This window comes from Calypte anna, chromosome 3, assembly GCF_003957555.1.
Source record: "Calypte anna isolate BGI_N300 chromosome 3, bCalAnn1_v1.p, whole genome shotgun sequence".
Classification (NCBI taxonomy): domain Eukaryota; kingdom Metazoa; phylum Chordata; class Aves; order Apodiformes; family Trochilidae; genus Calypte; species Calypte anna.
The window spans coordinates 15589316-15615440 of record NC_044246.1 but is presented as its reverse complement, the minus strand read 5'-3'; the positions used below and the strand labels follow the sequence as shown (position 1 = coordinate 15615440).

General features: G+C 42.2%; 1 protein-coding gene across 3 annotated transcripts in view; it reads right to left on the bottom strand.

Annotated features, from left to right (window-relative positions):
* Nucleotides 1-1095: 1095 nt before the first annotated feature.
* DAAM2 (dishevelled associated activator of morphogenesis 2) overlaps nucleotides 1096-26125 on the bottom strand; it is a 199111-nt gene continuing 174081 nt past the window's right edge. For all 3 annotated transcript variants that reach the window (XM_030447860.1, XM_030447859.1, XM_030447861.1), the window contains 8 exons: nucleotides 25653-25759; nucleotides 24851-24939; nucleotides 23918-24086; nucleotides 22007-22114; nucleotides 20878-20938; nucleotides 16894-17025; nucleotides 8490-8660; nucleotides 1096-6579 (listed from right to left, as the gene is read on the bottom strand). In XM_030447860.1, coding sequence (XP_030303720.1) covers nucleotides 6364-6579; nucleotides 8490-8660; nucleotides 16894-17025; nucleotides 20878-20938; nucleotides 22007-22114; nucleotides 23918-24086; nucleotides 24851-24939; nucleotides 25653-25759 — 1053 coding nt within the window. In that variant the 3' untranslated portion in view covers nucleotides 1096-6363. The remainder of the gene's footprint in view (nucleotides 6580-8489; nucleotides 8661-16893; nucleotides 17026-20877; nucleotides 20939-22006; nucleotides 22115-23917; nucleotides 24087-24850; nucleotides 24940-25652; nucleotides 25760-26125) is intronic.

Below are 26125 nucleotides of genomic sequence, written 5' to 3'. Positions count from 1 at the left end.
CTGGATGGTGCTCCGATTATGACCAGCACTGCAGCCCTGCACTCTCTTTCTCTCTTGGGCTAGCTGTGTCCCCATGTGGATCATAAGCTCTCAGATAGCAAGATTTATTTTATTTTTTTTTTCTTTTGGTGTTCACTATGTTGTTCTGAAACAGCAACAAAAGAGTGCTTCATTTTAGGAGGACCTTTGGTAACACAGTGGTTCCATGGTGGTTCCATTCCTCCATACTGCTTGTTGCCCTAGATTAACCTGTGGAGTTTCTCACCAGGTCTGCAGTGGCTGCATCATCTATAGAGCTGCATGCCCTTGACAGAGAAGAAAGACCCAGAGCTTAGCAAAAAAAACCACACCCAGGCTCTAACTCACCTTTCAGACTCTCCAGCAAAATGCACAGAAAATGCAACTACAAAGAAACATAGAGACGCAGTGGGGACAATATATCTTTAATTTTTTTTGCTTTTGTTTTTTAGTATTACAGTATATTCTTATAAAAAGATACAGATAAAAATGACACTACAGGATTTGTACATTTAATTCACTTATAGTCTTAAACTGACTAAGAAATGAGGATATGCCAAGGCATTACAGCAGCACACAACCTCCTGCTTCAGTGAGCAGCACTGTACAGTGCTTGATGGACAGGGGAACCTCCTGAAGTGACCCGAAAGTTTCAACCTGAACAGGCTTGTAGGGGAGGAAAATGGCTGAAGACGGGAATGGTTTGGAGGGGAGATGTTGAGCACAAAGTAGCTCAGGTACCTGACATCCCCTTACAAGTCACCTAAAAATGGCAAAGTTTTTTAAAGATGATGTTTAAGGGCAGACATGAAGGGGGGTGGGTCTGGAAATGGCTTGTCAGAGGGACTTCTCTAGATCTCTTGGGTGAGAGCTCCTAGTAGTGCACAGATAAAAGGTCCGAGCCCTTCATGAGCACTGTGAATATCTTGTAAAAGCCAAAACCGCCTAAAGGGGAGTTTTGATCCAGATGTTTTAGGCTGGTGTAAACCCAGAGCAATTTCTTATGGTCACACGGGACCTATTCTACATTATCACCAGTAACAGAAGACTGTTCTGGAAGGTTCATTAGGCCTCTAGACTCTCTCATGGAACAAGGTGCCAAAACACCATGCTATACTAATGGCATCCTCCTCAACAGGCATAGCATGCAAAATCTGGCCAACTTCAGGGGATTCTGGTCATCAAAACTACTACTTAGAGTAGTAGATAGCTTTTATATATGTATATATACATACATAAACTCTGTATTTTTCGTTGGCCAAACTGATTTACCCAAGTGGGCCTCTTCAACCTTTGATAATGTAAGATAAGGTGGCCAATGGAGGCTACCTGTTTGGGTGGTAGGCAATCAGAAATCTCCTGTGCTGAGTATAGAAGCCAAGGAGCCATGGCCAAACACTTTCTGATTGCAAGAGACTCCACAGGTATAAAACCAACCAGGAGAAAGTATTCATTTGCCCTGGATAATCTGGGGAGGTGGAGTGGAGGAGGAGAGAGAGGAAATTCTTCTTCTATGGCCTTGAACATAGGAGGGTATATTAGTACTGAGGAAGGAGTGTGGTCCTAATTTGTTCCCTCAGCATGGTAACTCTGATGAGAAGTTTCAAGGCATGAACCACTTTTGCCCATCTATCCAAGCTTCTCTGTCATTATGGCCAGAATTTGTGTAGAAAGGTGAAGCTTGAGCAAGAAACTGTGCAGCTTACCTCTTTCCTCAGTCTTCCCACTGTGATTCGTGATGAGAAATAAAAAAGGTTTCATAGAAAGTGTTCTAAAATAACCAACCTACATCAGTGTACCCCACTCTTTAAAACACATGCTTTCCTAGGACCAGACTGATCATGCCAAAAGCAAAAGGAAAGCTTTTTTCTTCCCTCCCTTCCCACCCCAGCACTGCTCACATGCATCCCCTGGCCCAGCTCAGCCTGCTGCACAGCACCCAAGCCAGATGTCTTGCTGGTGTAATGCCCTGGCACTGTCTCAATAGTCGTTGCTGTAATGCAGTGTATACATACAAACATAGCAAACTAAAATAAGGCAAAATAAATAGAGGTGTCAGATTTACAGGTTCCCCTTAGAGATTCCTAAAACCTTTAAGAAAAACAAAACAAAACCAAAACAAACATTTAACTCCCAAATAAACAAAATAAGCCCCAAACAACCAACCCAGAAACGAAACTGCATATATCATGTACATCATCAACTGTACAATTGATCTTTCCCCTCACAGAAACTCCTGACACAAACTTCTCCCATGCAGCCCAGCTCAGAGTGTGAGCTTTCCTAAACAAGATCAAAAGTTCAGCCAGTAGGGCTGACCATTACAGAAACACCTGCCCCACAGTGTCCCACCAGGGCTTCTCACAGTTCCTTTCCTTTCCTCAGACACTGTGAACACATTACAGAAATACTTCTGAAGGATGCCCAAGTCATGTCCCTCATGGGGAGTCTCACTTTGAACACTCATAGGGAACTGGACAATAGCTGTGCTGCAAGCCATGAAGGGCCTTGCTGTTCCCAAGTCACTTCACCCTGTAGCATTTCCAGAGACTTATGACTGACCAAGACCAATGACCCAGACCGAGGATATAGGGAAAGGGAAGCAGTTCATCAGTCTTTTCTAGGGTCATCCTAATACAACCTGCTTAAGAACAACACAGATACACAGAGGTAAGAGAGTACTAAACCTCTAGGGACACGGTCTTGAGAGTTAGAAAGTATCTCCTCTTCTGGGTGTGAAGAACTTCATCCTATAGTTAGCAATGACTACATTTCTAAAAGAAACAGAACAAGCCCTTGATTACATCCTTTTTTCTCAAATGTCCCACTCCCCCACTTATTCCCAAGCCACGGTAATTTCACTTAAAATGCTGGTGCTAGGCACAGATGTGAGGATAACAGCAGATCCAGCTCTCAGTGTGATAAACAAGCTGTCTCAATTTATACCTCACGAACACTTACTATACCTGCTCAGGCTCTGTTAGCACTAGAAGAAAAAGACTACGGTTTTTCTTTCTCCTTTAGTTCTCACAACTGCTGATGAAGAACACAGATGCATTCACAGTACCCAAGAGATGACAAACAAGAAAAATCTTGGCTTCAGCAAGAATCTGATGCCAGGCCTTAGAGCAGAGGCAATTTTCCTTTTCTCCTCTGTGGCCAACCTCATCTCTCCTAGTAGACCTCTTAACCTGCCTCTCTGCTTGTCTCAGTGTGTAACCGAGCTTTTCCAAAACCCTCTCTATGAAAATCCAGCATGGAGTCAAGAGCCAGGGGACAGTGTCCAGGACACTGAACAAAGTCTTCAGCCACGGTCACAGATTCAAAATGAGAGTTTGGGGCACTGGAGTGCTGGGAAAGTTGGGCTGCAGTGAATCATGGGCACAACTCTGAGCTTTCTGTCAGTCCCAGTAAGTATCCAACAGCTGAGCTACAGGAATTGGACAATCCCGCATTATTTATGAGTCCAGAAGGTGGCAAAACTACAGCAGCTTTCTTTGACTCTACCAGCGTGGCTGGAGAGCTGCGTACCATCAGACAGGATCTCTTTAAATCAGGGTTGAACTGCGTACACAAATGAATAGAGGGCTTATCTCTCTCTCTGCTTTTGCTACATTTGTGGCCTGGCAAAGTGACTTCAGTTTCAAGAAGAACAGCACAAACCTAGTTTGACAAATACCGGGATGGGGGGAAATGCTGTATTTCTCTTCAAGGGTTTTGCCCTGAGGTGTTTCTTCTCTGACAGCACTGCCATGATGACAGTCTGCCTTACCAAAGAAGTACCTGGGGAGCAAGCAAGCTTATGTGTTAAACTATACAGAGCCATGAGTCACATCATCTTGTACCAGGACTGACCTTGGCACTACACCTGAATCTCTGGGTGAGTCCTAAACCCAGGGAGAACAAAGAGGGGGAAAAATTTACAATGTTCTAATCCCTAAAAGCATAATCTTTGGAATTTAGGGATTATCCAAATCTAAACTCAACTATATACCAATTTGGCACATATTACCACCTCTCATACAGTTTACATGGCATAGGTTATATGGCATGCTTCAAAACAAGACAAACAAAAAGGGCTGGGATATAGCATGTCTAATTTGGGGAGCAGCAATGAGCTTGTTAATATAATTTACAAGAGACATTTCTAAAAATCCATTTTGTAATTTAAAATAAAAATGCTTTAAAAAGTGAGAGTTTTTCTTAAACTTTCAAAAACCTTAATGAAATACAGTCTTTGTTCTACAAGGTGCTTGTGTCCACTGCAATGGGCATTGCTGTTAATAGCTAATCCCAGGAGGAAAGTAGGATAGTAAGGGAGAAGAATGCATCCAGCTCTTGTAAGATACCAGCTCTTTACGATGAGTATTATACAGAGGTGCAGCAGTCTGGAATGTCGTAAATAGGGAAATACTAGGGTGGGAGACTTAAAATTCAGTAAACAATGAAACATTAGAGTTTAACAATTCTGAATTTTTTGCTTCTTTTCCATATTTTACATCACTATTTTACTCTTAAAGTGTTCAGAAACCACCACAGTTTGCTTCTCCAATATTGGTAGCGTGTAATACTGATCAGGCAGCGTGCATGGCAGAGGAATTTCTGTTCTGCAGACTGAGTGCAGAGCCTGAGGTTAAGTGACATTCAGAGAAAAATCAAACCAAATTATTAAAGTGACAAATAGAGCTTTTTTTCACTTCCCTGGGATTCCTTGACTTTTTGTGCTGTTGACTATTGATGCATAGTTTGTAGATGGTGGATCCCTCTTCTCAAATGTTCTTTCTTTTCATCCTGTCTAGGAGGAAGAATCCATCACCATTTCTTTCTTTTCCTCTTTTTCTTCTCCAGGGAAGATAATTAAAAAGGAAGACAAAATTTAAAACAAACAAACAAACAAACCAACCATGACAGCCTACACAACCCAATCCCTTCCCTAGAGCCCTGAAGACATAAAGAAATCAGAATTCAGGCCTCCTCTTGGGGTTCTTTGATTTTTTTCTGTGCTTCAACCATGTAGCTTAAACACAAAATTTCTTTTTTCATGATGAATTAACCCATCTCCAAAGCTCACTCAGCGTACAAAATTTTTTGTCCTCCTGGAAAAATTCTCAGTTTTTATCGTGGGACCCTCCAATTGTTCATCCCAAGTGATCCCTTCAAAATGGAAAAGGCTGTGGGCTCCAGTGCTCTCCTTCAACATCATTCCTATCTTACTGAGTTACAGGATTCCCATAGGTAGGAGTGGAGGGTGTGCAGTGAAGGTCAGCCTGTTAGCCAGAATGACCAGCTCATGCCAACAGCAGTCACAGGTAAGCATCAGGTGGAAAAGAAATCTCATTTCTTGTAGCCAGTGACTTTGTTTTCTTTTTGCTACTTGTGACCTGTGGGTGGTAGTAGGATGCTTTTGACTTCCACTGGGATGCATTTAGAAACCTTAACCTTGCACAAACAGGTAAGAAGTGTTCTGCTTTTTCTCCCCCACTCTCCAGCAATGACAACAGGCTCCACTGTCCCCTGCTTGTAATCCCAACCTGGCAGTGGCTTAGTTTTCTAAAGAAAAGCCAGAGCTTCTTTCCTAGAATGTGTTTCATAGCTTCAAGCCCCAACCATCAGCAAATTCCAGAGAACAACTTCTAGAAAAGCAGAATCCAAAAGACTTTTGCAAGGTATTTCATGTTGATCCTGATTTTTGAATTTATATTTGTTCCAGAACCTGATGCCTCCATCTGAACATCACTTCCTTTGGAAAGTGTAGGCCACACAAAAATACTATGCAGAACATGAAACCAAAAGCTTTTTTCAGGTGCTAATCTATGGCTTATAAAATCCAACTCTGAAAGGAAATTGGATATCTTGAGAACCACAATTTGACAAACTTCTGACAGCCAGTTTAGATCTTGAAGAAGTGACAGGCATTTACAGAGCTGCTCTGAAATCAGTCCTGCTTTTTATCAGCAAGATGGAGATCATGACTAGTTTTTGCTTTGGCACACAGAAAATTATCTTTGTCCAGCTGTGAGGCAGTCTGCAAGGCCCAAGTACTTTCTGTCATCACTATGAGGCCTTTGATGACACAATAAACTCCCAGAAGCAAATCTGTCAGCTATGCACAGCCCAGTCACAGACCCTGCTGGCTCCACAGAGGCACTTTTATAATGGTTCGAACTAGGAGCACAGAAGAGGGATGAGAGGAAAGCTGATCATGGAAAGGTAACATCTCTAGCCACAGACCAAAGAAATCCTTTGGGGTAGCTGTCAGCCAGGCACCATCACACACATTCATCTTCCTTGTTTTGCACTTTCTCATCACCTTCTTTTGGTTGATTATTTTTCTCTCTCTTGTAATTAATAATTTAGCTTTGTCACCGCTCGCTCCCGGCTTGTTTCTAAGCCTTGGTTTCCTGAACGCTTGCGGTTACGCTTGAGCTTAGATAAGTCTTTGTCAAAGACTTCACCCGACCTCAGTGCTGACACCAGGTCATCAAATTCCCCACTCTCTTCAGAGATGCTTCCAGCTTTCGTTTTCTTTTGTCGCCTCTCTTTTTCCCTCTGCTCTTTTAGCTGTGGAGAAAGACACAGAGCTTTAGGATTAGCAAACTGAGATGCCAGATCACTGGATACACTGCCAAAAAGCAGATAAAATGCAGTAGTACAGTTAAGGGGAAAAAAAAAAAAGAGAGAGCAGAAGCTTATCCACAAGTCCATCACCTATGCCAAGAGCAACAGGCAACCATGCTGGGCTCCCCCTCTTCTGCACAGGCAACCAGAGAGCCGGACAGATGAGGAATAAGTGACATTTCATACTTGTCTTACAAAGCATTACCACCATGGAGCAAAGATAACACATGAGATCTGTCTATACTGCTGCTGTTTTGCACAAATTTTACACTAGAATAGTGCTGGCAAAGTAGCTGTGCCAAATGACAGTCCACAAGTGATTTTTCCATAGGCACAGCTTCTGGGACCACACTTGCAGTGTGGTAGTATGTACTATGTACAGTACCTATCCTAGTGAGTTTAAAGTTAGTTTTGATGTTTCTATATGAACTGCAGTCACTATTATAGTCACAAGTAGCTTTTTGCTTGGGACACAGCTATCAAAATTGACAGGTAGAAAGGCTTAAGTCCTGCAGAAGGAAGAAAAGAAGAAAGAGAAAAGCCCAGAAATCCACAAGCTAAACATGGTGGAGAATGAAAACTGTGTGAGGTATCAAAACATTAACAGAAACTCTGTTCAGCAAAGAGCTCATGTTTGGATGGAGGCAACATGTTGCTCTGATGGGAAAGACACATTGCCTCAAGTCTGGTAAGGGAAGCTGGTTATGAACACAAAGAGCAATGAAACAAATGCTGTTTTTACAGATCATTGGATAGGCCCAGCTGTCAATGTAATGCCCTCAGTCTCCGTGGAGCTCAGTTATCTGCCCCTCACCCTGCTTAGCTTCAAGGCCAGTGGAAATGACAAGGGATGTGGCTGTCAGGAAGCAGGCTGCTTGCTCTACATGCTACCTTCCCATTGCAGAAAGACTCTTTCCATAAGCAAACTGCAACATTTCACATGGTGCATGAGGCGTATGAAACCATTCCAGTGCTTTAAATGCAGCCCCCTACACTTTCCACCTGTCTGAGAGGAAACTTGAGCCTAAATCCTGGCATTGAACACCTACGTCCAGCAGTAGGGCTGCTGGCATCCAGGCTTTTTACCTCTCTCCTCTTCTGAAAGGCACAAATCGGTGGCTTTTGTCACAGCAAACATTTAAAGAAGCAATTCCCCACAGCGAGGCCTGGGGACAAGGAAGCAGCTGGGGCGAAAGCGGTGGCGGGGGATAAGGAGGCAGGGACCCAAGGAAAGGCCCAAGAAAAGGTAGAGATTGGCGGGGGGGGTGGGTGGGTCCCACAAACCCCTTGGGACACACACACATGTCTGTCTCCCAGCAGCAAATTCAACGATGCACAAAAGCTTTCTCATCAAGTCAAGACTGGACACGGCCCCAGTGCTGCTCAGGAAGCAACATTGCCAGTGCTGGCTGCAGCAGGTGAGAGGACATTTGCCGTCAGGCACACAGCAGGCAATGATGGAGTCTAAGTGGAAGCTGACCATATGGCAGGACTGAGGGAGATCCGGCTCTCAGGGATTTTTTGCACAGAGCCTGAGGCCTGGAAGCACGATTGTCTGGCACTGGGAAGGAGCAGCACCACCCAGCAAAGTCCCAGGGCAAAACAGGCAGGGATGGATTTAGTATCTGAATCCAAAAGAGGATAATTTAGGAGACAAACAGTACGCCCTTGAGAGCTGACAGGACAGCCTGCAGGAAAAATGTCATCATTTGTGAAGAGAATTATGCCAAAGAAAGGTGATAGAGGACATAAACCAGTGATAGTGACAGGACATGAGGACTGGAATTGGCTCTCTCAACCTTCCTCTCTCGAGACATGAAAAGATGATGGAAGGAAACTCCTCCTGTCCTCACCATGGCCTCCATGCGTGCCCTGCGCTCCTCCTCTTCCTTTTTCTTCCTCATATTTTCCAGATCTTGCTTGGCCTCTGCAAATGACTGTAAGAAAGTATCGAAGATGCCAAAAAATTCATCCGGCTGCATCTTGCCCTCGCCCTCTCCAAAATGCTTCAGTGCCTTGGCATACTGTCAACGGGGCAGAAAACACAAAAGCAATAGTTAGGCAGGCAGTTTGGCAAAGAGCAAGGAAAGCTTATGAGTAACCACATGTGTAATTCAACACCCTCTAGCATTCACGTGGCAAACACAGAAACTACCCCTCGCAAGAGAAGTGCCTCTCCCTAAGGCAGGTGCCTCTGTCCCTGAAGAATCTGCTCTCCTGGGCAGATGAGACAATGGTGCTGGAGTGCCCTAGCTGCCCACTTATACAGAAAAAACCATGTTCAGTGCCTGAGGGAGATGGAGAAATTTCAGAGGACGACTGTCTGGCCACTTCTCAGCTGCAGCTGTGGGACAGCAGGGGCATGGAAGACAGTTAAGTATCTGGGGAAAAAAAGTACTTTTAGTTCATCCTAACTACAAAAAAACATAGTTTTAGCCCATATTTTCCCCCTCCATCTTCTCCTCAAATCCACTTTTAAAATTGGTGGAGTTAGTGTTTTTTTGCAATAACATTACAGTCTGTCCTCTCAGGAGTCTTTTGCCATGTCATCTGTCAGTCTGGAGTCCTCTGAGTCAGGGTGTTGCCTGGGAGAGAGGCGACTATGGACAGACATGGTATGAGAGCAGGGCAAGGAAAGAAGCCAGGGCTCCCGGGCAGACTTAAAAGAGAGTGAATACATCACAAGTGGCTTTTATTTTAAAAGGCAAATGTTGAGGCTGCAGGACACATGTGAAGGCAGCCAACTGGCAGGACTTCAGTCACTTCTGATCGGGACATAGTAAATTCACAGCAACTCCTGGCCCTGGGACATCAGTCCTGCAGCAGTTGTACTCTCTTCTTAGCTCTCTCACACTCACAAACATGCCTCTGTACTCACCAAAATGCACTCAAATACATGCATGTATAGGCTGTCAACAGCAAGTATGCAAGTGCCCACTAAGACCTATGTAAGTGTACACATCCAAAAGCCGTATCATTGTTGAGCCATCTTCAGTCGCAGACCCCTGTATGGCAATACAGTCCTGATGGCACTAGGACCCCAATGCACACACACCACCATGGAGCAGCAGAGCACCTTACAGACCTCAGCATTTATTGAATCAAACCCAGAATCTCCCAGGCAATGAGCTGCCTTCAAACCCTTGTGCATATATTCAGCTCACGTTAACACAGCCCAGTTTCCCTTTCCTTAGGTGGGTGCTCTTGCAGAATGGTAAAGATAGTAAGAACATTTCAGGCTCTGATCCCAAAGACAAAATTATTTTGGAAGCAGGTCTTATAAACCCCTTTAGCCCTGTACCAGGTAAAGCACAAACCAAATCTCCCAGTCAACTGCAGGGGGAAGAAATCTCCAAGGAAAGCAGCTTCCTCCTGGCACAGACTGAGAAATTCAGCATCTCCCTTCCTCTGCTTTCCCTGCCAGGCCCACAAAGCAGTTTGAAGCAATAGCTTCTTTTTTCTTTAAAAAGCTTATATTCTCAGCCAGAAACAAACAAAGAAACCCAAAGTATCTGGGGGAAAAAAAAAAAAAAAAAGAAAAAAAAAAAAAAAAAATGAAAAAAGCACTGGAAGAAATGCAAGTTGCTTTGAGCTACCAAACATGGCAGGAGTTGAAGGAAGCACTACAGCAGAAAGTCATGGAGGGACTTCAGAGTATGGAAATAGCAACAGATTTTTTCTGGTTTAACTCTTTTTCTCTGAAACCACTGAAGACACATGCACACGTATACAGTCCTACTCCCTCTTCCCACTCCTCTCTCTCTCTCTATTTTTTCTCTGTATATCTTATATGCATTTCATGCTTGAATATTAGAAAAGTGCAGTAATCACACTGTAATCCACACTGACCAGGATCAGCCCTTCAGCAGGTACAGTCTGTCCATACCACACACTGAGATAACACACTGAGACAACATATCTCCATGTGCTGTAATTCCTGGGAATGCCTGCTCCAGCTTTCCAATCAGCCAGGGGAGTGGGAATGCTGGAGAAAAGACTTCAGTACAGGCACTGCTGCTTGAACACACAGAGCACCTAAAGCTCCCTGCTTACAGGAGGTGGGCTATCTGGAAGCTCTTCCCATGTAAGTTATGGTTAACTCTTGTGAAAATTGAAAATAAGGCAGAAATTAAGAGCAGTGGCTAGAGCTGCCATCTGGAAAGAAGGCTTCTCTACCTCTTGTGAAGCCTGAAATCCAAGGGCAGCCCACAGGAGGTGGCTGATGTACATAGTGATGCAACACCTCCATCCCTATGTTCCTCCCTATGCACAGCCAAGGTGAGTGAGGGAATACACAGGAAATGAGCTGGTTTGAGCAAGGGTTTCCTAGTCTTTTAGGAAGACTGGAGGGTGAAAAGAAGAAGGTCCTTGCCTGGGGCTCTTGGATCCTACATATACAGAAGTCTCCATTAGAGGGTGGTGGTGTCTACAAATGTTCAGCACAAGTCCTGTCACCCACCTACCAGCACCAGCTAGTTATTGTCACACTGGCAGAAAGGCGTCTGCCACTGCCTACCCACTGCCATTCAAAGAAGGAAAAGTGTTGCTGTGCTGGGAAGACCCAGCAGCCTGGGAGCCTTCTGGAGACACTCATGAGAATAAGGTGTTGTGCTCTCTAAGCAGAGGCAAGGAGGAAAAATCCTGAGACCAGCCCATCTTTGGTGCCCTGTAGCATGGCTTAGCAGGTCACAACCACCTACTGTAAAGACGAAATGCAAAAATCTGTTAGCTAGATGTACTAAAATACCTACAAAAGTTCACTGGAGGAAATATTTTCATATTTTCCTTCTTTTTCTAACCCCTCTGGAAAAAAGCTAACTGAGCAGAGGAAGGCTCCTCAGGAGATCCAGCCTCCACTGCCATCTCTGAACATAACGTAGCTTGGTAACTCATGCTTCCCCTCTGAGCCTTCCTTTCTCCATTTGTTACAGAACAGAAAGTGTTGCCCCACACATCTCATATAGGAAACAGTAAAAAATCAATTGCTCACATCTGTAGGGCACTGCATCAAATCAATGCACTATTGTAAAGAGAGCCACACGGTTTTTTCAACTGTTGTAACTGCAGTAGAGTCCTCTGGTTTTATTACTCCTGTTTCCCTGTAGCTCTGGGTCTGTGTTCACATTCACTTTTTCAAAGCACCGGTGCTGGACACAGGACAGCAAGCTGCTGGTGGCAGCCTCCTGAGCCCTGATATGAAGCTTGAGCTCCAGTCTACCCACAGAGACTAAAACATCACTGCCTGCCTTGCTCAGGGTGTAAGCACAGCATGGACTGAGATGCTCTGGATCTCAGCCCTCTCTTATGCTCTCTGCTGCAGGATTTGTGTCACCCAACACAAATCACTCAACTGCTCCATGGGCAAATTCTCTGCCAGACAGTGCCTGCTCTTGTGCACCACTGTGAAATCTGAAGATAAGTCCTCGTGCACATAGAATACTTCCCTGAATTTTGTGACGTGCTGTAATACCATGGAACAAGGGCTGAACCTTGCTTGTTCCTGAAGTCATATGGGGACAGACGACATGGGCAAAAGCAAGATGGAAACCTGTATTTCAGCAGGTTTTCCACTGTAATACAGGATGGTATCCCTTTTTTTTTTTTTTTCATTAAAAAATTCATTTCCACACCATAAGGGCCCCCAAGCTTCATGATATAACAGGTCCACGAGCTCAGTGCCAGCTCTGCTTCCTCTGCCAAACTTTCCACTGAATTCATCCTCTTGCCAAAGCAAATCGTTTAGACAGCTGTTTATTTTAAAAAGCCATTTTAGCAAGGAGAAGGAAAGCAGGACAGCAGCACACACACTCTCTGCTGTGCTTGCCAACGAAATGTTAAACAGTGGCAGAAGAACACTGGAAATGGCAGGAACAGGGCTCTATGAGGAGGAGGAAAAACAGCCGTGATAAAAATTTCCTGTTGTCTCTGCTGCCTGCTGTTGCAGGAGGAGCCAATGTGTGAATGAATTACACCATGGAGCCATGCAACATGAAGTGCATATACTCATGTGGCATGTAGCCATGTGATGTCACACGGGAAAGAGGAGGGATAATGGGTGCAAGTCACTCCTGGAGATATCCTGATTGGACATCATAACAAATTTTTTCACTATGAGAACAAATGGGACATTGGAATAACCTCCTCAGGGAAGTGGTGGATTCCCCAACAGTGGATACCTTTTAAGACTGAGCTTGACAAGATGCTGGCCCATCACATCTAACTCATGTTCCTACCTAGAAAGGTTGGGACAGACGATCCTGGAGGTCTCTTCCTACTTGGCATTTTATGATCCCAAGAACTGTATTCCCCAAAGCAGCAATCTTGAACTTGTTGTTAAAAAGACACTACCTCCTGTAGTGAGGTAGTTCAAATAAATACATGTTCTTTTTATGGGTCAGAGTCAGATCAGTTAATAGGAAGAGGCCAGACAATTTCAGGCAGGGCTGGCCCCAGCTCTCCTTGCACCTAAATGCTCTTCAAGGATTCTCCCAGGAGTCTGACAGTGATCCTGGCAGCCCCAAAACAGAGATAAACATTTCTATTTCCCTCTAGATCTGGCTCTGTGATCATGTGCGCATTTTCAAAGCATTATAAAAATTCCTGATACGTTAGGTGTCAACCTGTCCTGAAGCATCTGCAGTTCTAAGTTACTGTAAAACAACTACATAATTTATTTCCCAACTGTCTGTTTCTGACATCAGGCTGTGGTTCCTGTTGAGGCTCTGTAACAAGCCTCATCATGACCTCCTCAGTCTCTGTCCTGATTCACTCTTTATCCATTAGCCCCAGCGGCTGACAGAAAATGCTGTTTGCTGTTGACTGCAGTGCACAGCATGTCACTGGCACTTGGACTACAATATATCCATGTGCTTCATGAGCATTCTGCCACGAATTAGTATTTTCTTAAATGGATTTTGGTTTTCACTGCTTTGATGTTCTTCAAAACAATTATGTTCTAAGCTTATTAAATGCATGTGCAAAGTCTGAACTCCTTTCTCTATGATGGAAACACCTGGACTGAGAGAAGCTGGCATGAGAAGGGCTGAGAGTGGACACTTTTCCTACTTTCCTCATCAGCCCTGCCCAGCCAGCGGCCTCCATTGTGCCTCTATAGCTGGGGTTATGTTAGATGTTCATCATAAAAATTACAATACCTGACTAAGCCAACTTAAGAAGAATCAAGACATTAAAAAAATTATTATTTTTTTTACATATATAACAAGCACTAAGTGGAGCAGTTATGAAGGTGGCTACCAATTTAGGCTTCATGCCTGTCAACACTTAAGTATATTGTAAAGATTCTTGAAGGGGAAATATCACCTTTTTCAAACAAGAAAATAAAATTCATACCATGGGAGGTCACTGTTCCTTTGCCATTTTCTTTGCTTTTCCAGAGAAAATACAGGGAAAAATTTCCCCAAACAAAATTCAACCCCATTCTGTTCCTTCTCATGTAAAAAAGTTGAATTTTCATCTATTCAAACATGTAAAAAATGGTGAAGGATTCCAGGGCAGAACTTCACTTTCTTCTGCCCCCAACTTCCAGTTTATGGGAAGTGGCAGAAAACTTTATCCCTTGATCTAATATATATATATTGCCTTATAAAGTGCTATTGAAAGTGAGAAAAACACAAAAAGAACAAGAACCAGCTGTGCTAAGGAGCTGTTCAAAGAGTCAGTCTAAGTTTCAGTCAATTCTTAACCAAGCCATCTGTTTACTGCATGAAGATAAGTACAGTTACAAGGCTTCCCCTGCAAAAATGGATGCTTGCATCTGACAGCCTGGCCTTTTAAATTTAAAATATCACTTCCTTCCCATGGCCACTATCTATAAATGGTCCTGTTTAAGCAAAAAAGCCAAAAAACATACTGCATGGGATTGCAAAAAATATCCTCTACGTAGAAGGTCAGTACCACACCTTGGTAATGAATGGTTTCCGTAACTTAAAAGAATATATAAATTATTTCTGCTAATGCTAAAGATATTTAAAAATATTTTAAAATTCTCAGATTTGAAAAAAAAAAGTATTGTTTTAAATTCCAGCTGAGGAAACATAGCTCTGATTAACTCATGGCAATCAAGTAGGCACATCTATACTTAGAAGGATATCCAACTCCAGCTGTTAAAACTAGGGCTTCATGATTATTAATAAATCTGTGCACCAGACCAACTCTTCCTGGGATCATTGGGATATTTTTACAAGTCTTTCCTCTCCCACTACCTTTTTTTTTTTTAAAAAAAAAAAAAGATTTGCTTTATTTTGAGAAATCAAAGAAGAACAGGATTGTCAGATGTCCCAGTTTGTCTCTTCCTTTAATTGGCTACTTATAGTAGGTTACCATGGTAAAAAAAAACAAAACAAAACAAAACAAAAACTTGTGATTCAATAAACAGAGAGCCCATTGAGGTTGGATGACATGTTGCAAAACACATCTGGTTTGTTGAAAATTTCCAGCTTTCTTTTTCCCATTTTTTTCTTTTTTCTTTTTTTTTTTTCGTTTTTTTTTTCTTTTCTCTTTTTTAAGAAAAAAAAAAGATGAAAAAGAAGAAGAAGAGAGAGGAAAAAAATGAGAGTCAACCATAAGAAATAGCTCAGCATTAGTAAGGACAGACAGTTCCCTTTTTGGAGTCCAAAACCAGCTTTTTGCCAGTGGAAGAACCAAAGCCATAGGCTGAGCAGAAGTTGGAAGGGCATCCGTTCAAAAATAGTAAGGGTGTGTGAGGAGAAGGTAGAGAAACGTTTCCTAAGCATGTTATAGTCATTAAAATAAAACATCTCTTTACGTTGAGTGCTTTATATTGGCTATGTCTAAAAAAGCATGCAACAACTTCCAGACATATTGGTCTGTCTGTAAGGAGATCCTCTGCTTATTCTTAAAGCAAAAGAATAGTATTTTTCCCTGCAAGTACCTGATAAAGAAAAGTTGTGTTGCGGTGCTGGAAATGTGCCACTTGCTGGGTTTTAGCCCCTGACTGATTGTGGAAAGAACCTTTGTTTCCTTACAACATTAGCAGTTGTTAAACTGCCCAGCTTTTCCTTCAGAGTGCTGTGATAACTCCTGCCCCACCAGCACTGCCCAGGGAGCTGCACCCATAGCACCTGGGGTTTGCAGTACTTGTCACTATTACAAATGTTATCTCCACAAAAAGAAAATGCTCTTGAATTTTAGAATGACATTACTGCAAAGCAAATGAAGGAGAGAGGTGCCTTACTGTTCAGAGCCTCAACCTGTATTTTGCATATCCTTCTAAATCTAAATCTAAATCTAAAACCTACCAATGCAATGGCATGGGTTTCATTAATAATGCAATAGGTGCCTTAATGCTGCAAGGACTGACACCAGCAGTGGAAACAATTCAATCCAAAAGAAATAGCACATTTGCTTCATAAAGCCAAACCCTTTTAGCATGCCAGCCAACAAGGGCACATTTGCCATTACATATTGTTTACTTTAGAACTTGCTTTTCTCTAAACATTTTCATATGTTTATGACCTTTTCATATGAATTCTTCCTAACTCAGCTGAGAGACAGAAGGATTAGTGCCAGACTCCAGTCACCAGCAAAGAACAAGAACCTCCTTAGCTGTACAAACCTAGTAATGGAAATGTAGACAGTGAAAAAACAAAATTATCACAGCAGCACCTGGAAAGTAACACACACATGGTGCTCGCTGTGCAAGAAGGGTCCAAGGATGTCAGAAAAACAACATGTTTGGAATTTCTATCCTTGAAATAACGAAAAAGAGGAAGTAAAAGAGAAGCATAAGTAGAAAAGAGTGGGTAGTCACCAAACTACCCAGAGGTGCATTTTTAAAGGAAACCAATGAAGCACAAATGTCCCCACCTGAATGAGCAGAGTGGAATGAAGTCAGAAGCAGAAGGTGAAAGATAAAGTGTCACTATCACTAATCACCAAAGAACCTCTTTCTGAGAGACTGCTTAAAAGGCAATTCCTACAACACCACTGCATAGTGTGGTATCCAGCCACAGCCATCACCATCACGATTCTGTGACACACATGGATGTTAAGGAAGATTAGCAAGAAGTTCAGGGGCAGGAGCACTGAACCTTCTTTTAATCCTAAAATACATTCTAAATAGCTATAAACCAGATTATGAAAAGTAAGAAACTTCAGCCCAAACCACTTCCAGTGCCTATTATAGTCTTCACTATAGTCCCACCATCTGAAATTACTGCTTCCATTTTGATTTAGGCTTTTGACTCAGCCAGTGAAACTCCAAAAGATAATGCATACCTTGTCTCTAGCCTCGTTGAGAAGGTCTTCTAACTCCGAGAAGCTGAAGCTGGCCACAGTGATGAAATCACTCATGACAGGAACAAACCTGTCCCCCGATTCCCGCACGCGTCTCTTCTGATAATCCAGTTCCTGAAAGAGAAGAAGTAAGAGATATAGACAGGCAAGCATCAAAGATTTCCTCACTGACAAAAGAGCAGGGAAGTCCACCTATTTCACTCAGTGCAGAGCACTCAGCTCCCATTCCTCATGTAGTCTCACCCAGAGCTGTAACTCACAAAACACTTTTTCTCACTAAGGCAAAGCTTTTGCCATTTTAGCACGAGAAGGTAGGCATGAAGGATAATCTCACTATGGTTCCCCTTCTTCTCAAACAGCAGCCACTCCCAAGAAAGCCACCATCATGTTGGATTTCTAAAGCAACTTTGTAAATTAGGCATCAAATAAGTTTTTTTTTCTCCTATGCAAAATGACAAATAATAGAGAACTTCTATTGTGTAGCAAGTGAATTTGAAAATTTGAATAGTGTTCCCTCCACGTTCTCTTCACATGGTGACTCAAAAGGCTATATAGCTGGGGAAATGTGTGAATAATCTGTATAGTTCCCAGCTCTGGATCTCCGTTTTAGTTCCCTGAAAAGCACTAGGCAGCAAAAAGATATCAACATCGGTTCTCCCACTAAAGTACAAGCAGAGAGATGTCAGGTGCAGCAATTACTAGCTGTATGCTAACCTATAAACATTATAGCTTAGATATCATTAAACTCTCAGAGTTATAAAGTGGAGCTATTTGATAAGAAGATTTATGGGGAAAAATAAAAAGGAAATTAAAAAAATAAGAATAAAAAATAGAAGGAAATAAAAAAATAAAATCATAGGAAACTAAGCTCTGTTTGTCTACTACCTAGAGGAATAAAAAAATATTGTAAAATTCTTTCTTTCTGGCTCAAGTGTTTTAGTTTTAAGCCAACGTTATCCGTGCTTTCTCTTCCCTTGCTCTATTCATCATGCTTGTGGCACAGAAACAGCTACAGAGCTCCTCAAAATGACTAAGTTATAGTATGACTGGCATTCTCCCATGCCTGTCCTTGGCTTGTGTGCTATTGACAGTCTCCTGGGGACAATGAAATTGTAATCTGGGCCTCATCTTTATTCTCAGTTGAATAATCAGTGGGAATGATAAAGCCTTACGTTCTCTGGAGGGAAAGCAGCATGAAACAGTAGGTCAAGCTACAATCTGACCCTCTGTTCCCTTTGGAAAAAATATTTTTGTGCTGGCTGCAACTCCAGCAACATGAATGTTTGGTGCTCTCTGTTACTCGTCATCAAAATACTGGTTCACAGAGCTAAATGGTTGGCTTGGTAAGCATTTATACTGAGAAACTCCTTGGGATTTACTTTACAGTGCTGCTGAATGCAGAGACTGATTTTGGCCATCAACAATCTAAAATCAAATCTGATGTATCTTCTGATGTGATACGAGTTTGAAAGAGAATGCAACCACTACAAGAAAAGGCCACGGGCAGCAAAAGGTCAGGAAAAGCAACGAGAAGGTAGCAAGAGAAAAGTGCACATTAAAGAAGTGCTACTTCCCCTGCCTTATATTACATTCTCTTCTCCACTGCTTTTCCTAACACATCACAAGGGACAGTCCTGGGAGCACTGCTCAGTTACATCAGTTTCCAGTTAATTGTCTCTATGTTACAATCACTTTGAATTAGACCTTACAAGTACAAGAAATGTCAGTTCACATGCTTCTAAGAAATGTGCATATTTTTTTCAGCCACTCCTTCCCATTCTAATTTCTAAGTTAATATTAACTACAAGTTGCTTTACTTCTTCCCCTTCCCCCCCATAGCAGATGAGTACAACAGTTCTGTTATCTTAGTCACTGTTGAAAGCTATGGCATTTGGGACTGTTACTGGAAAGCAATGTTTTCCAAAGTAAAATTAAGGCTAGCTTGCCTGCCTCTCAATCTCAAATTCAGTCCTTCCCTGTAGAATAATTCTTCTAAAACAAAAAACATGTAACCAGCATGACTATGGAATCAGACAGAGAGAAATGCCAGAAAATAAAAAACCTCCTTTGTATCTTATAGCAATGGTCTATCCTACTTAGAACAGCAGAAGGTAGCACTGCCTCTGGTGGGCTGAGCTGCAGCTTCTCTAGGAAGATGAAGTGATTCAGCCATGGCAGAGGTTTCTTAAGCAGTGGTTATGAATCTTTTTGCTGTTTGAGAGGACTTGGCTTAGAGAATTCACTTCCTGATTTGGAAAAGACAAAGAACTACTTAGCTGTCCTGGGAGCATCTTACACAAAGGCAACAACTGCACTCGTATCTTCACAAAAGAATACATCTTATTTTTACAAAGAAGCTACAAGTCCAGGAAGGCAAAGGGTTAGTAGTACCTCCAAGAACATCTGACTGTGAAACTATTTTTAGCTTTCTATCCTTAAGGGGCCTTGAAGAAACTTCTCAGTCATTGGAGCCAAGGCTGTGGTCAGAACACGCTGGAAGAGAATCAAGAATCACACCTTCCCCTCCTCCCCCTTCCACCTGACAGTGATCTCCTATTGTTGCTATAGTGCTGCTTTTTACACTCCAGAAAACCACGAACTGAGGAAGCAGACTGGGAGGTTCTGGCAGGCCAAAATGAAAAATACCTGACAGGAAGAAGGCTGAGGGTGGAAGATGGTGACTGAATGGGAAGGAGAGGTTGCCCATGAAAACCAGGGGAAAGAGAAGAAAAATTGGCTGCAAAGGCAAAAGGACAAATAGATCACAGAAAGAAAAACAGAAGTAGATGCTCACATTTCAGTGGAGGGAATTGTCTGTCCCCGCCAAAACTGGGCCTCTCCATGTCATGAACTCCATGTCAGCCTTCCCTTTACAGGTGCTTGTAATAGCAAACACTGCACTCCATGTATGCAGGAGTGTCTCTTCTCATTGTTGTGTTCTTTCTTACCCCAACAATCCAGAATGAGGTTTGAAAATTTTGTGTTTTTACAGAAGGAACACTGGCTAATTACTGTTGGAGACAGCCCAGGGATTGCTGACAGGACCAAGATCCCTTCCCTCTACCTCCTGGGCCAAACCAAACTCAGATCAGGTGAAAAGAAAACAAAGTCATCAGTCTGCATTTCATAGCAGGTGACAATGACTGGAGAGTCCTGTGTTAGTTCCTTGTAAACAGGTAATCCTTGCACAGAAACCACACAATATAATTCTGAACAGCCTCCCCCTTTGCCAGCAGTACCAGTGCCGAATACTGCCCATCTGTCATGCTCCACTAGCATTTAAATGACATGAGCTGAAAAAGACAAGAGAAGTGTCCTGAAGAGAGAAGGACATTAAGAAGCATGGGTAATAAAACTCTGTTTGAAAGGGCAAAAAACACAGCTAAACACAGCAGGGACTTTGCCATGTTCCAAACACCTCTGCCTTGCCTCTCAGCACTACAATTGCTTTAGTATAGACAACAGGCAAAAGATGCCTGCACCAATCTGAAAGTAGGATTTTGCTCCTGTACTTGGAGGAGAAGAGAGCAATGTTCTTAGAGATAGAATATGGTTATCTGTGAAGATGATGAGAGATATTAAGAGACAAAAACTAACATAGTGACAATAGCTTTAATATTTACCCATTCAGCTGCTGTGCAAATATTCACTTGGCATTCCTCTCATCAGCCCTTGTGGGAGGTAGGGAAATAGCTGCCATTTCACAGAGGAGGCAAATGCATGGGGCTGTTCAAAGCCACACACATATGTCAATGGTATAAGGAAGATGCAAATATCAGAGTTCCTACCTCTTTTTATAATTTTGTTTGTTTGTTGGTTTTTTTTTATTTTTTTTGGTTAATGTATTCTGGAATGGAAAGAAATGGAAAAACAAAGCCCACTTTCTCTTATCAAAAAATATATAGTGCCCCTGATTCTGCATAAGATATTCTAAGTATGGCTCTTTGGAAACCTTCAGATACTTACAGCTTCAACAGCTTTCAATCCGGTCTTTATGTTGTTGACTTCCTTCTCCAGCTCTACCAGGCTACACGGGAGACAGACAGAGTACAGATAAAACAAAAAGAGCAGTGTTACACAGGCGTACAGGAGCTGTGCAGCAGAACAGACCCCTGGCCTGGCCTGGTCTGGTATCCAGCCCCTGGCACCAGCCATGCCGGATGCTTAGAAACCACGGGGAGAGGGGCTGCTAATACTCTGTGCTGCTTTTTGTATGAAATGTGTAATGAGGCAGACTCTGCTCGCCTGTGTTCACACCAAAGACTGGGATTTTCCTGGGAAGAAGAGGGGGATTGTCCTCAGAATATCTGCCCTGTGAGCTGAGCTTGACCCTCCTGCAGGGACTGTGTACAGCATGGATGGCTTGCAATAATCAGCTGACACACAAGCAAAGACACACATTAATTACTCTGCTCTCAGATTATCTCTACATGTGATTCTTGACACACTTAACTACTAAGTCCCATTAGTAGTACATTTACCTGTGATTTTTGTCTTTCTCACAGTCCAAACATTTTTTTCCTACTGCATTTCTACCATATGGTAGTCCTGGCAAACTTACATTGTAACTGAGCATATAACCCTACTGTTAATGTTAATTCATGCTTCCCTACATACACATGTTGTGATGAATTTCTGCTCATCATATAAAAATGAGGGTTTTTTCTAAGACTTGTATGAAAAAATTACTTTTCATTTCCAGGTAACTAGTGAGTACCTATTTGTGAGTTTGCAGGCATCTCCTCCAAGCATTTGGTGAATAGTAGTTTACATCTCAAAACCACCAGTAAAACCTTAATAAATGCCTTTAAGTGTGAACCTACATTTATTTTTCACTTGTCTTTCATAAATTGGAATAAAGTAAATACAGGCCTATCTGAGTAAAGCTGTCAATTTAGTTATCTGCAAATGTTTTCAGACCAAAATTCTCTATTGATGTATATCTGAATAGCATCAAGGGTGTGGAATAAAGGCATTACAGCTGAAAGGCTGGCCATGAGCTTGAAAGGCAACAATGAAAAAACTGATGATCATTAAGTTAAGAGAAATCACTGGGAACTCCAGCTCTGGGAACAAGTAATAGCACTGGACTTACTTGACTTTTGCTGCTTCTGGAAGATGCTGCAATTCAGACTGAATATCTAGAATATCTGGATAATTCTTTTCAAATATCATGATTAAGTAGTGCAATAGTGTGATGTTCCTAAAAAAAAATAAAATAAAAAAAAAAATAAGGAAGAAGAAAGGGGAGAAGAAATAAGAAGGAAGATGGTGGTGAGAAGGAAAAGGATGATGGGAGAATTGTGATAGTTCAGTCAAAAACATTTGGGTAGAACTTGTCCTTAAATGAACAAAGCAAATAATTTATCAGCAGTTGGTAGCTTTGTTATTGAAAGACAAGCATCACAGATTGAAATGAATTACACTTTTATAAACCTTCCTCCCTAAAACCTCAAGCAATTTATTGTGCCTTGATTTATTCTAGAAGTACCAACATACTTTCATCCAACTGTGTGAACAGTGTAACAGAAAATTGTGTAACACAGTCTACTATTTGGCCTCAGGTACTTCAGAGAATAAACAACTAACAGTACTCAAATGACATTAACCCACAACGGAGCATAAGTTCTTCTCAGAGGCAACATGGAGAAGAACCTAAGAGTTAATTAGGAAGAGGAAAAGGTTATTGAAGACTGAAGAAGCTGCAAAGGAAACTCTCATAGTAATGGAACAGGTATATCCACACAAGCAATGGTCAGGATCATTACTGCAAAAGCAAAGGCAGCTCAACCTGGAGTGGATAGAAGTGAGATGTATGAGACATGCAGGAGAGCATTTAAGAAAAATTTTAAAGTGATGAATTTTGCATCAGTGACTTTACATGTAGAGCGAAAACCCAGCCATAACAGTTGCTTGAGTTGGGTATTAAGTAGTTAACTGACAGGCAAGATAGCAGATGACCACCCCTTTAAACAGAGTAGAGCCTGGGAGCTGGGAACTGGTGAGAGAACAGAATCTGCACAGGACTATTAATATATGGAAAATCAAGCCAAGCTACATTAAGGCAGAAAAACATTCAACACCAGCTACACAAGTGTTAGCCTTGGAATATGGAAAGGATATTGCAGTAGTCAAAACAGAACTCTGTTAGTTCAAACTCTATTAAGTAGGGATGAATTTCCTATGGCTTCTTACTACCATTATTCATTCTGTCACAGCCTGAAGTCATTTCACCACAACTATGGTCTCAGCAGGTCTCACAAGTCAAGGAAGGTGCAAGTTAGTAGAAAGCAGTATAGGAGAGCTTCAAGGAAAACCATAGTGCTGCTGGAGCCCCAGAGGGGTATTCCGTCCCCAGCCACAGCTGGATTCATTTCCACAACCAGTAATGGGATATGGGGCAAAACATGGGACAGAACTATAAATATCTGCAGCCCATATCCATAAATAGTAAGTTCCACCTTCCCAGAACCTACTATTTTCCTTAACTGCTCTCAGTACAACCAGACTCAGTATTTCTGAGCTATGCCTTGTGGTTCAATTTCTGGTGCAGGTAGAGAGCCAGTTTATGACAGTGCTGCATCAGAAACATATGCTATATTTCACAGGAGACACAAAATTGTGGTCAGAGTTTTCTCTGTTTTCTTTCTTGCAAAATCATGGTCATAAAACTTCGGGATAAAGGGCAAATTCCATAGAAATCCTTCTCCCCTCCAAACTTATTTCAATTATTTGTGGAATACTATGTTTTGTCATCTTTGTATAGTGTTGCAGAAACACAATCCAACAGCAGATGTGCATTATCCTAAGAAAAAGCAGAATTTGAGTGCCGTGTTAACAGCTGGTCTTAACTGCTGAAGGATCTTTTAGAGTAAAAAGCACTACTTAAATGCCAAATAAGACATTATTTTGAAAGGTCTACAGAGCTAAAACCAAACAAAAGCCACTTTTATTAATGTGATAAAGATGCAGCAGTAATTAACTCATTTACAGACTTCTAGCCTACCTGTCTATGCTGGATTTGGTGTCTGCAATTTTGTTCAGGCTGGAGACTTTGAAGCCATATGCACTTCCTCTTTGACCCTTGTTCATATAATTCCCAAAGGCCAGAACTACTTCCAGGAGTTGCCTCAAACGTTTGCTTCGGATGAGTTCTTTGGATGCCAGAAGAATAGCTTGAAAAAAGGGAAGAAAAAACCAAACAGGTTATTGCATAGTGGATGTTTTTAAAATGCTTGAGCCCATAATTTGAAGTTCCCTAAAATGCCCATTTGACTATTGCCTAGCAAATGCTGAAACAAAGCCTGTGTGTGTGTACTGTGTGTGTTCCCTCACCCACATGCCCAGAACTGGGTCAATTGGAAGGAAGAAGCACTACATCCAACCTGCAGAATGCTCCTCTGAAACCAGGAGCAAGTGTGTCCTCCTGGACATCAGACTCTAAACCATAGCCAGTGAGGACAGGGGTAAGTTCTGAGCATATTGGAAAATGCAGAGCAGAATATGCTCCCCTCTTCTCTGTGATAAGAGTGGATTTGGCATAGAAACCATACATTCTCCCTCCTGCTAAATTACTTATTCCCAGAATATCATGGTCCTGAGGTATCTGTTCTAACTGGCCCAGGGAGAGGGAAGGTGCAATGACTTGGGGGTGGGGAGGAAAGGCTGACCTGCACAGAAAGGTCTAGAAGCTAGAGACAGCTTAGCACAGCCTAGTAGGACACCATCACATCTGTAAGGTCATATTTACAGTGTAACAATTATGACATTGACTATATTAAGTCAGAATCCAAGAAGAGTGTCTGGTAGATTTCCTTTCTTATCATATGACATCCCTTAGATTCACTGGCTATAGAAGTTCTGCACATCTCCTTTGAAGATGGCCTCTCTGACCTTCCCAGCACCTTTACTCAGCTCTTAGCAAAAGCTTTAACTGTACCTTCTACTTTTGGCTTGGCTTCTGCCAGTCTCTCTGGAAACTTCTTCTTAAAGAATAATGCTTGCAGCCGCTGCTGATAGTGGTCAATCCTGCATGAAGGGTAGGGGAAAAACAACACTTGAACTAGAAACGTATTTGAAGACCAAATCAAGTATGCTGCCAACATAACTTACTGGCTGGATGTCAAGACCCACAGGGTTTATGCATGGGATTACAGCATAGTTCAAACACCTAACACTACACAAGCAATTCATTGTTGTGAAAATGGAAGATCTCCAGGCATGTTTTGATCATAACTAAAAAAGAGGTGGAAGAGTTCTCGTTACCCTCCAAATCTGACAGTCACAGGAGATGTCAGCTGCATCTCAATTAGCAAAATAAGATGTTAATCCTACTTGCAGTGTAGCAATGTTGGAACAAGGTCAGAGGATGAGGAGATAGGACAGCCGAATGGAAAAAGGATCTATATAAAATCCTGACCTCTGGCTACACTACATCTGATAGAGGTGAATCCAAATTACCTTTTCTGTGAACAAGTTTAGGCAGAGGAGATAGATTTCTGCTTGTCATCAGGAGACTAGTCCTTAAATGACAGCATGAAGAGTGCTTATCATCAATAAAAGTTTGTGTCATGAACGGAAACATTTGTAACATTTGTGGGCTTCTGGCAAGCACAGGGTATAATGCTGGCCCACAATCTCTTGCACATTCTCCCTCAGTGCCAGATGATCCATTTTCAATAACAATTACAGCTGCTTGCAAGAAGCCCTCAGTGCACTTCCCCATAATGTATCAAACAGACCTGCTCATTTCAAAGAGGAAACGATCTGCCCGGGCCATGCGTTCTATTTCATGTTTATGCTCCTCCAACAGGTCCGTATCGCTCTTTTCAGGTACAAACTTCAGCAACTAGAATGGCAGACACAAACCAGACACTGAGATGAGAGATCCAGGGAAAAGTAGAGAGGGACAGAAAGCCAAAATCAAACCCTGATGGGGAGGGAAAGGGGCCTCACATTTCTCTGCTACCAAGGGGAAGCATTACGTTGACTCAGCCATGTGACTGTAACTTCAAAAAAGTGCAGCTGTGGCTACAAACCTGACCTTTTTTAAACCTTTGCCTGCTGTTGTGTCTTTATCCCTCAGTGACCCCAGTAGATTAATTTTTAATTCTTTGGGGAATTTCCCATTTCTAAGCCCTAAAGGCCAAATGCTACTGCAACTTACCCAAGGGGAAGTACAGAAACAACTTTGATTCCCACAGCATTACTGGCA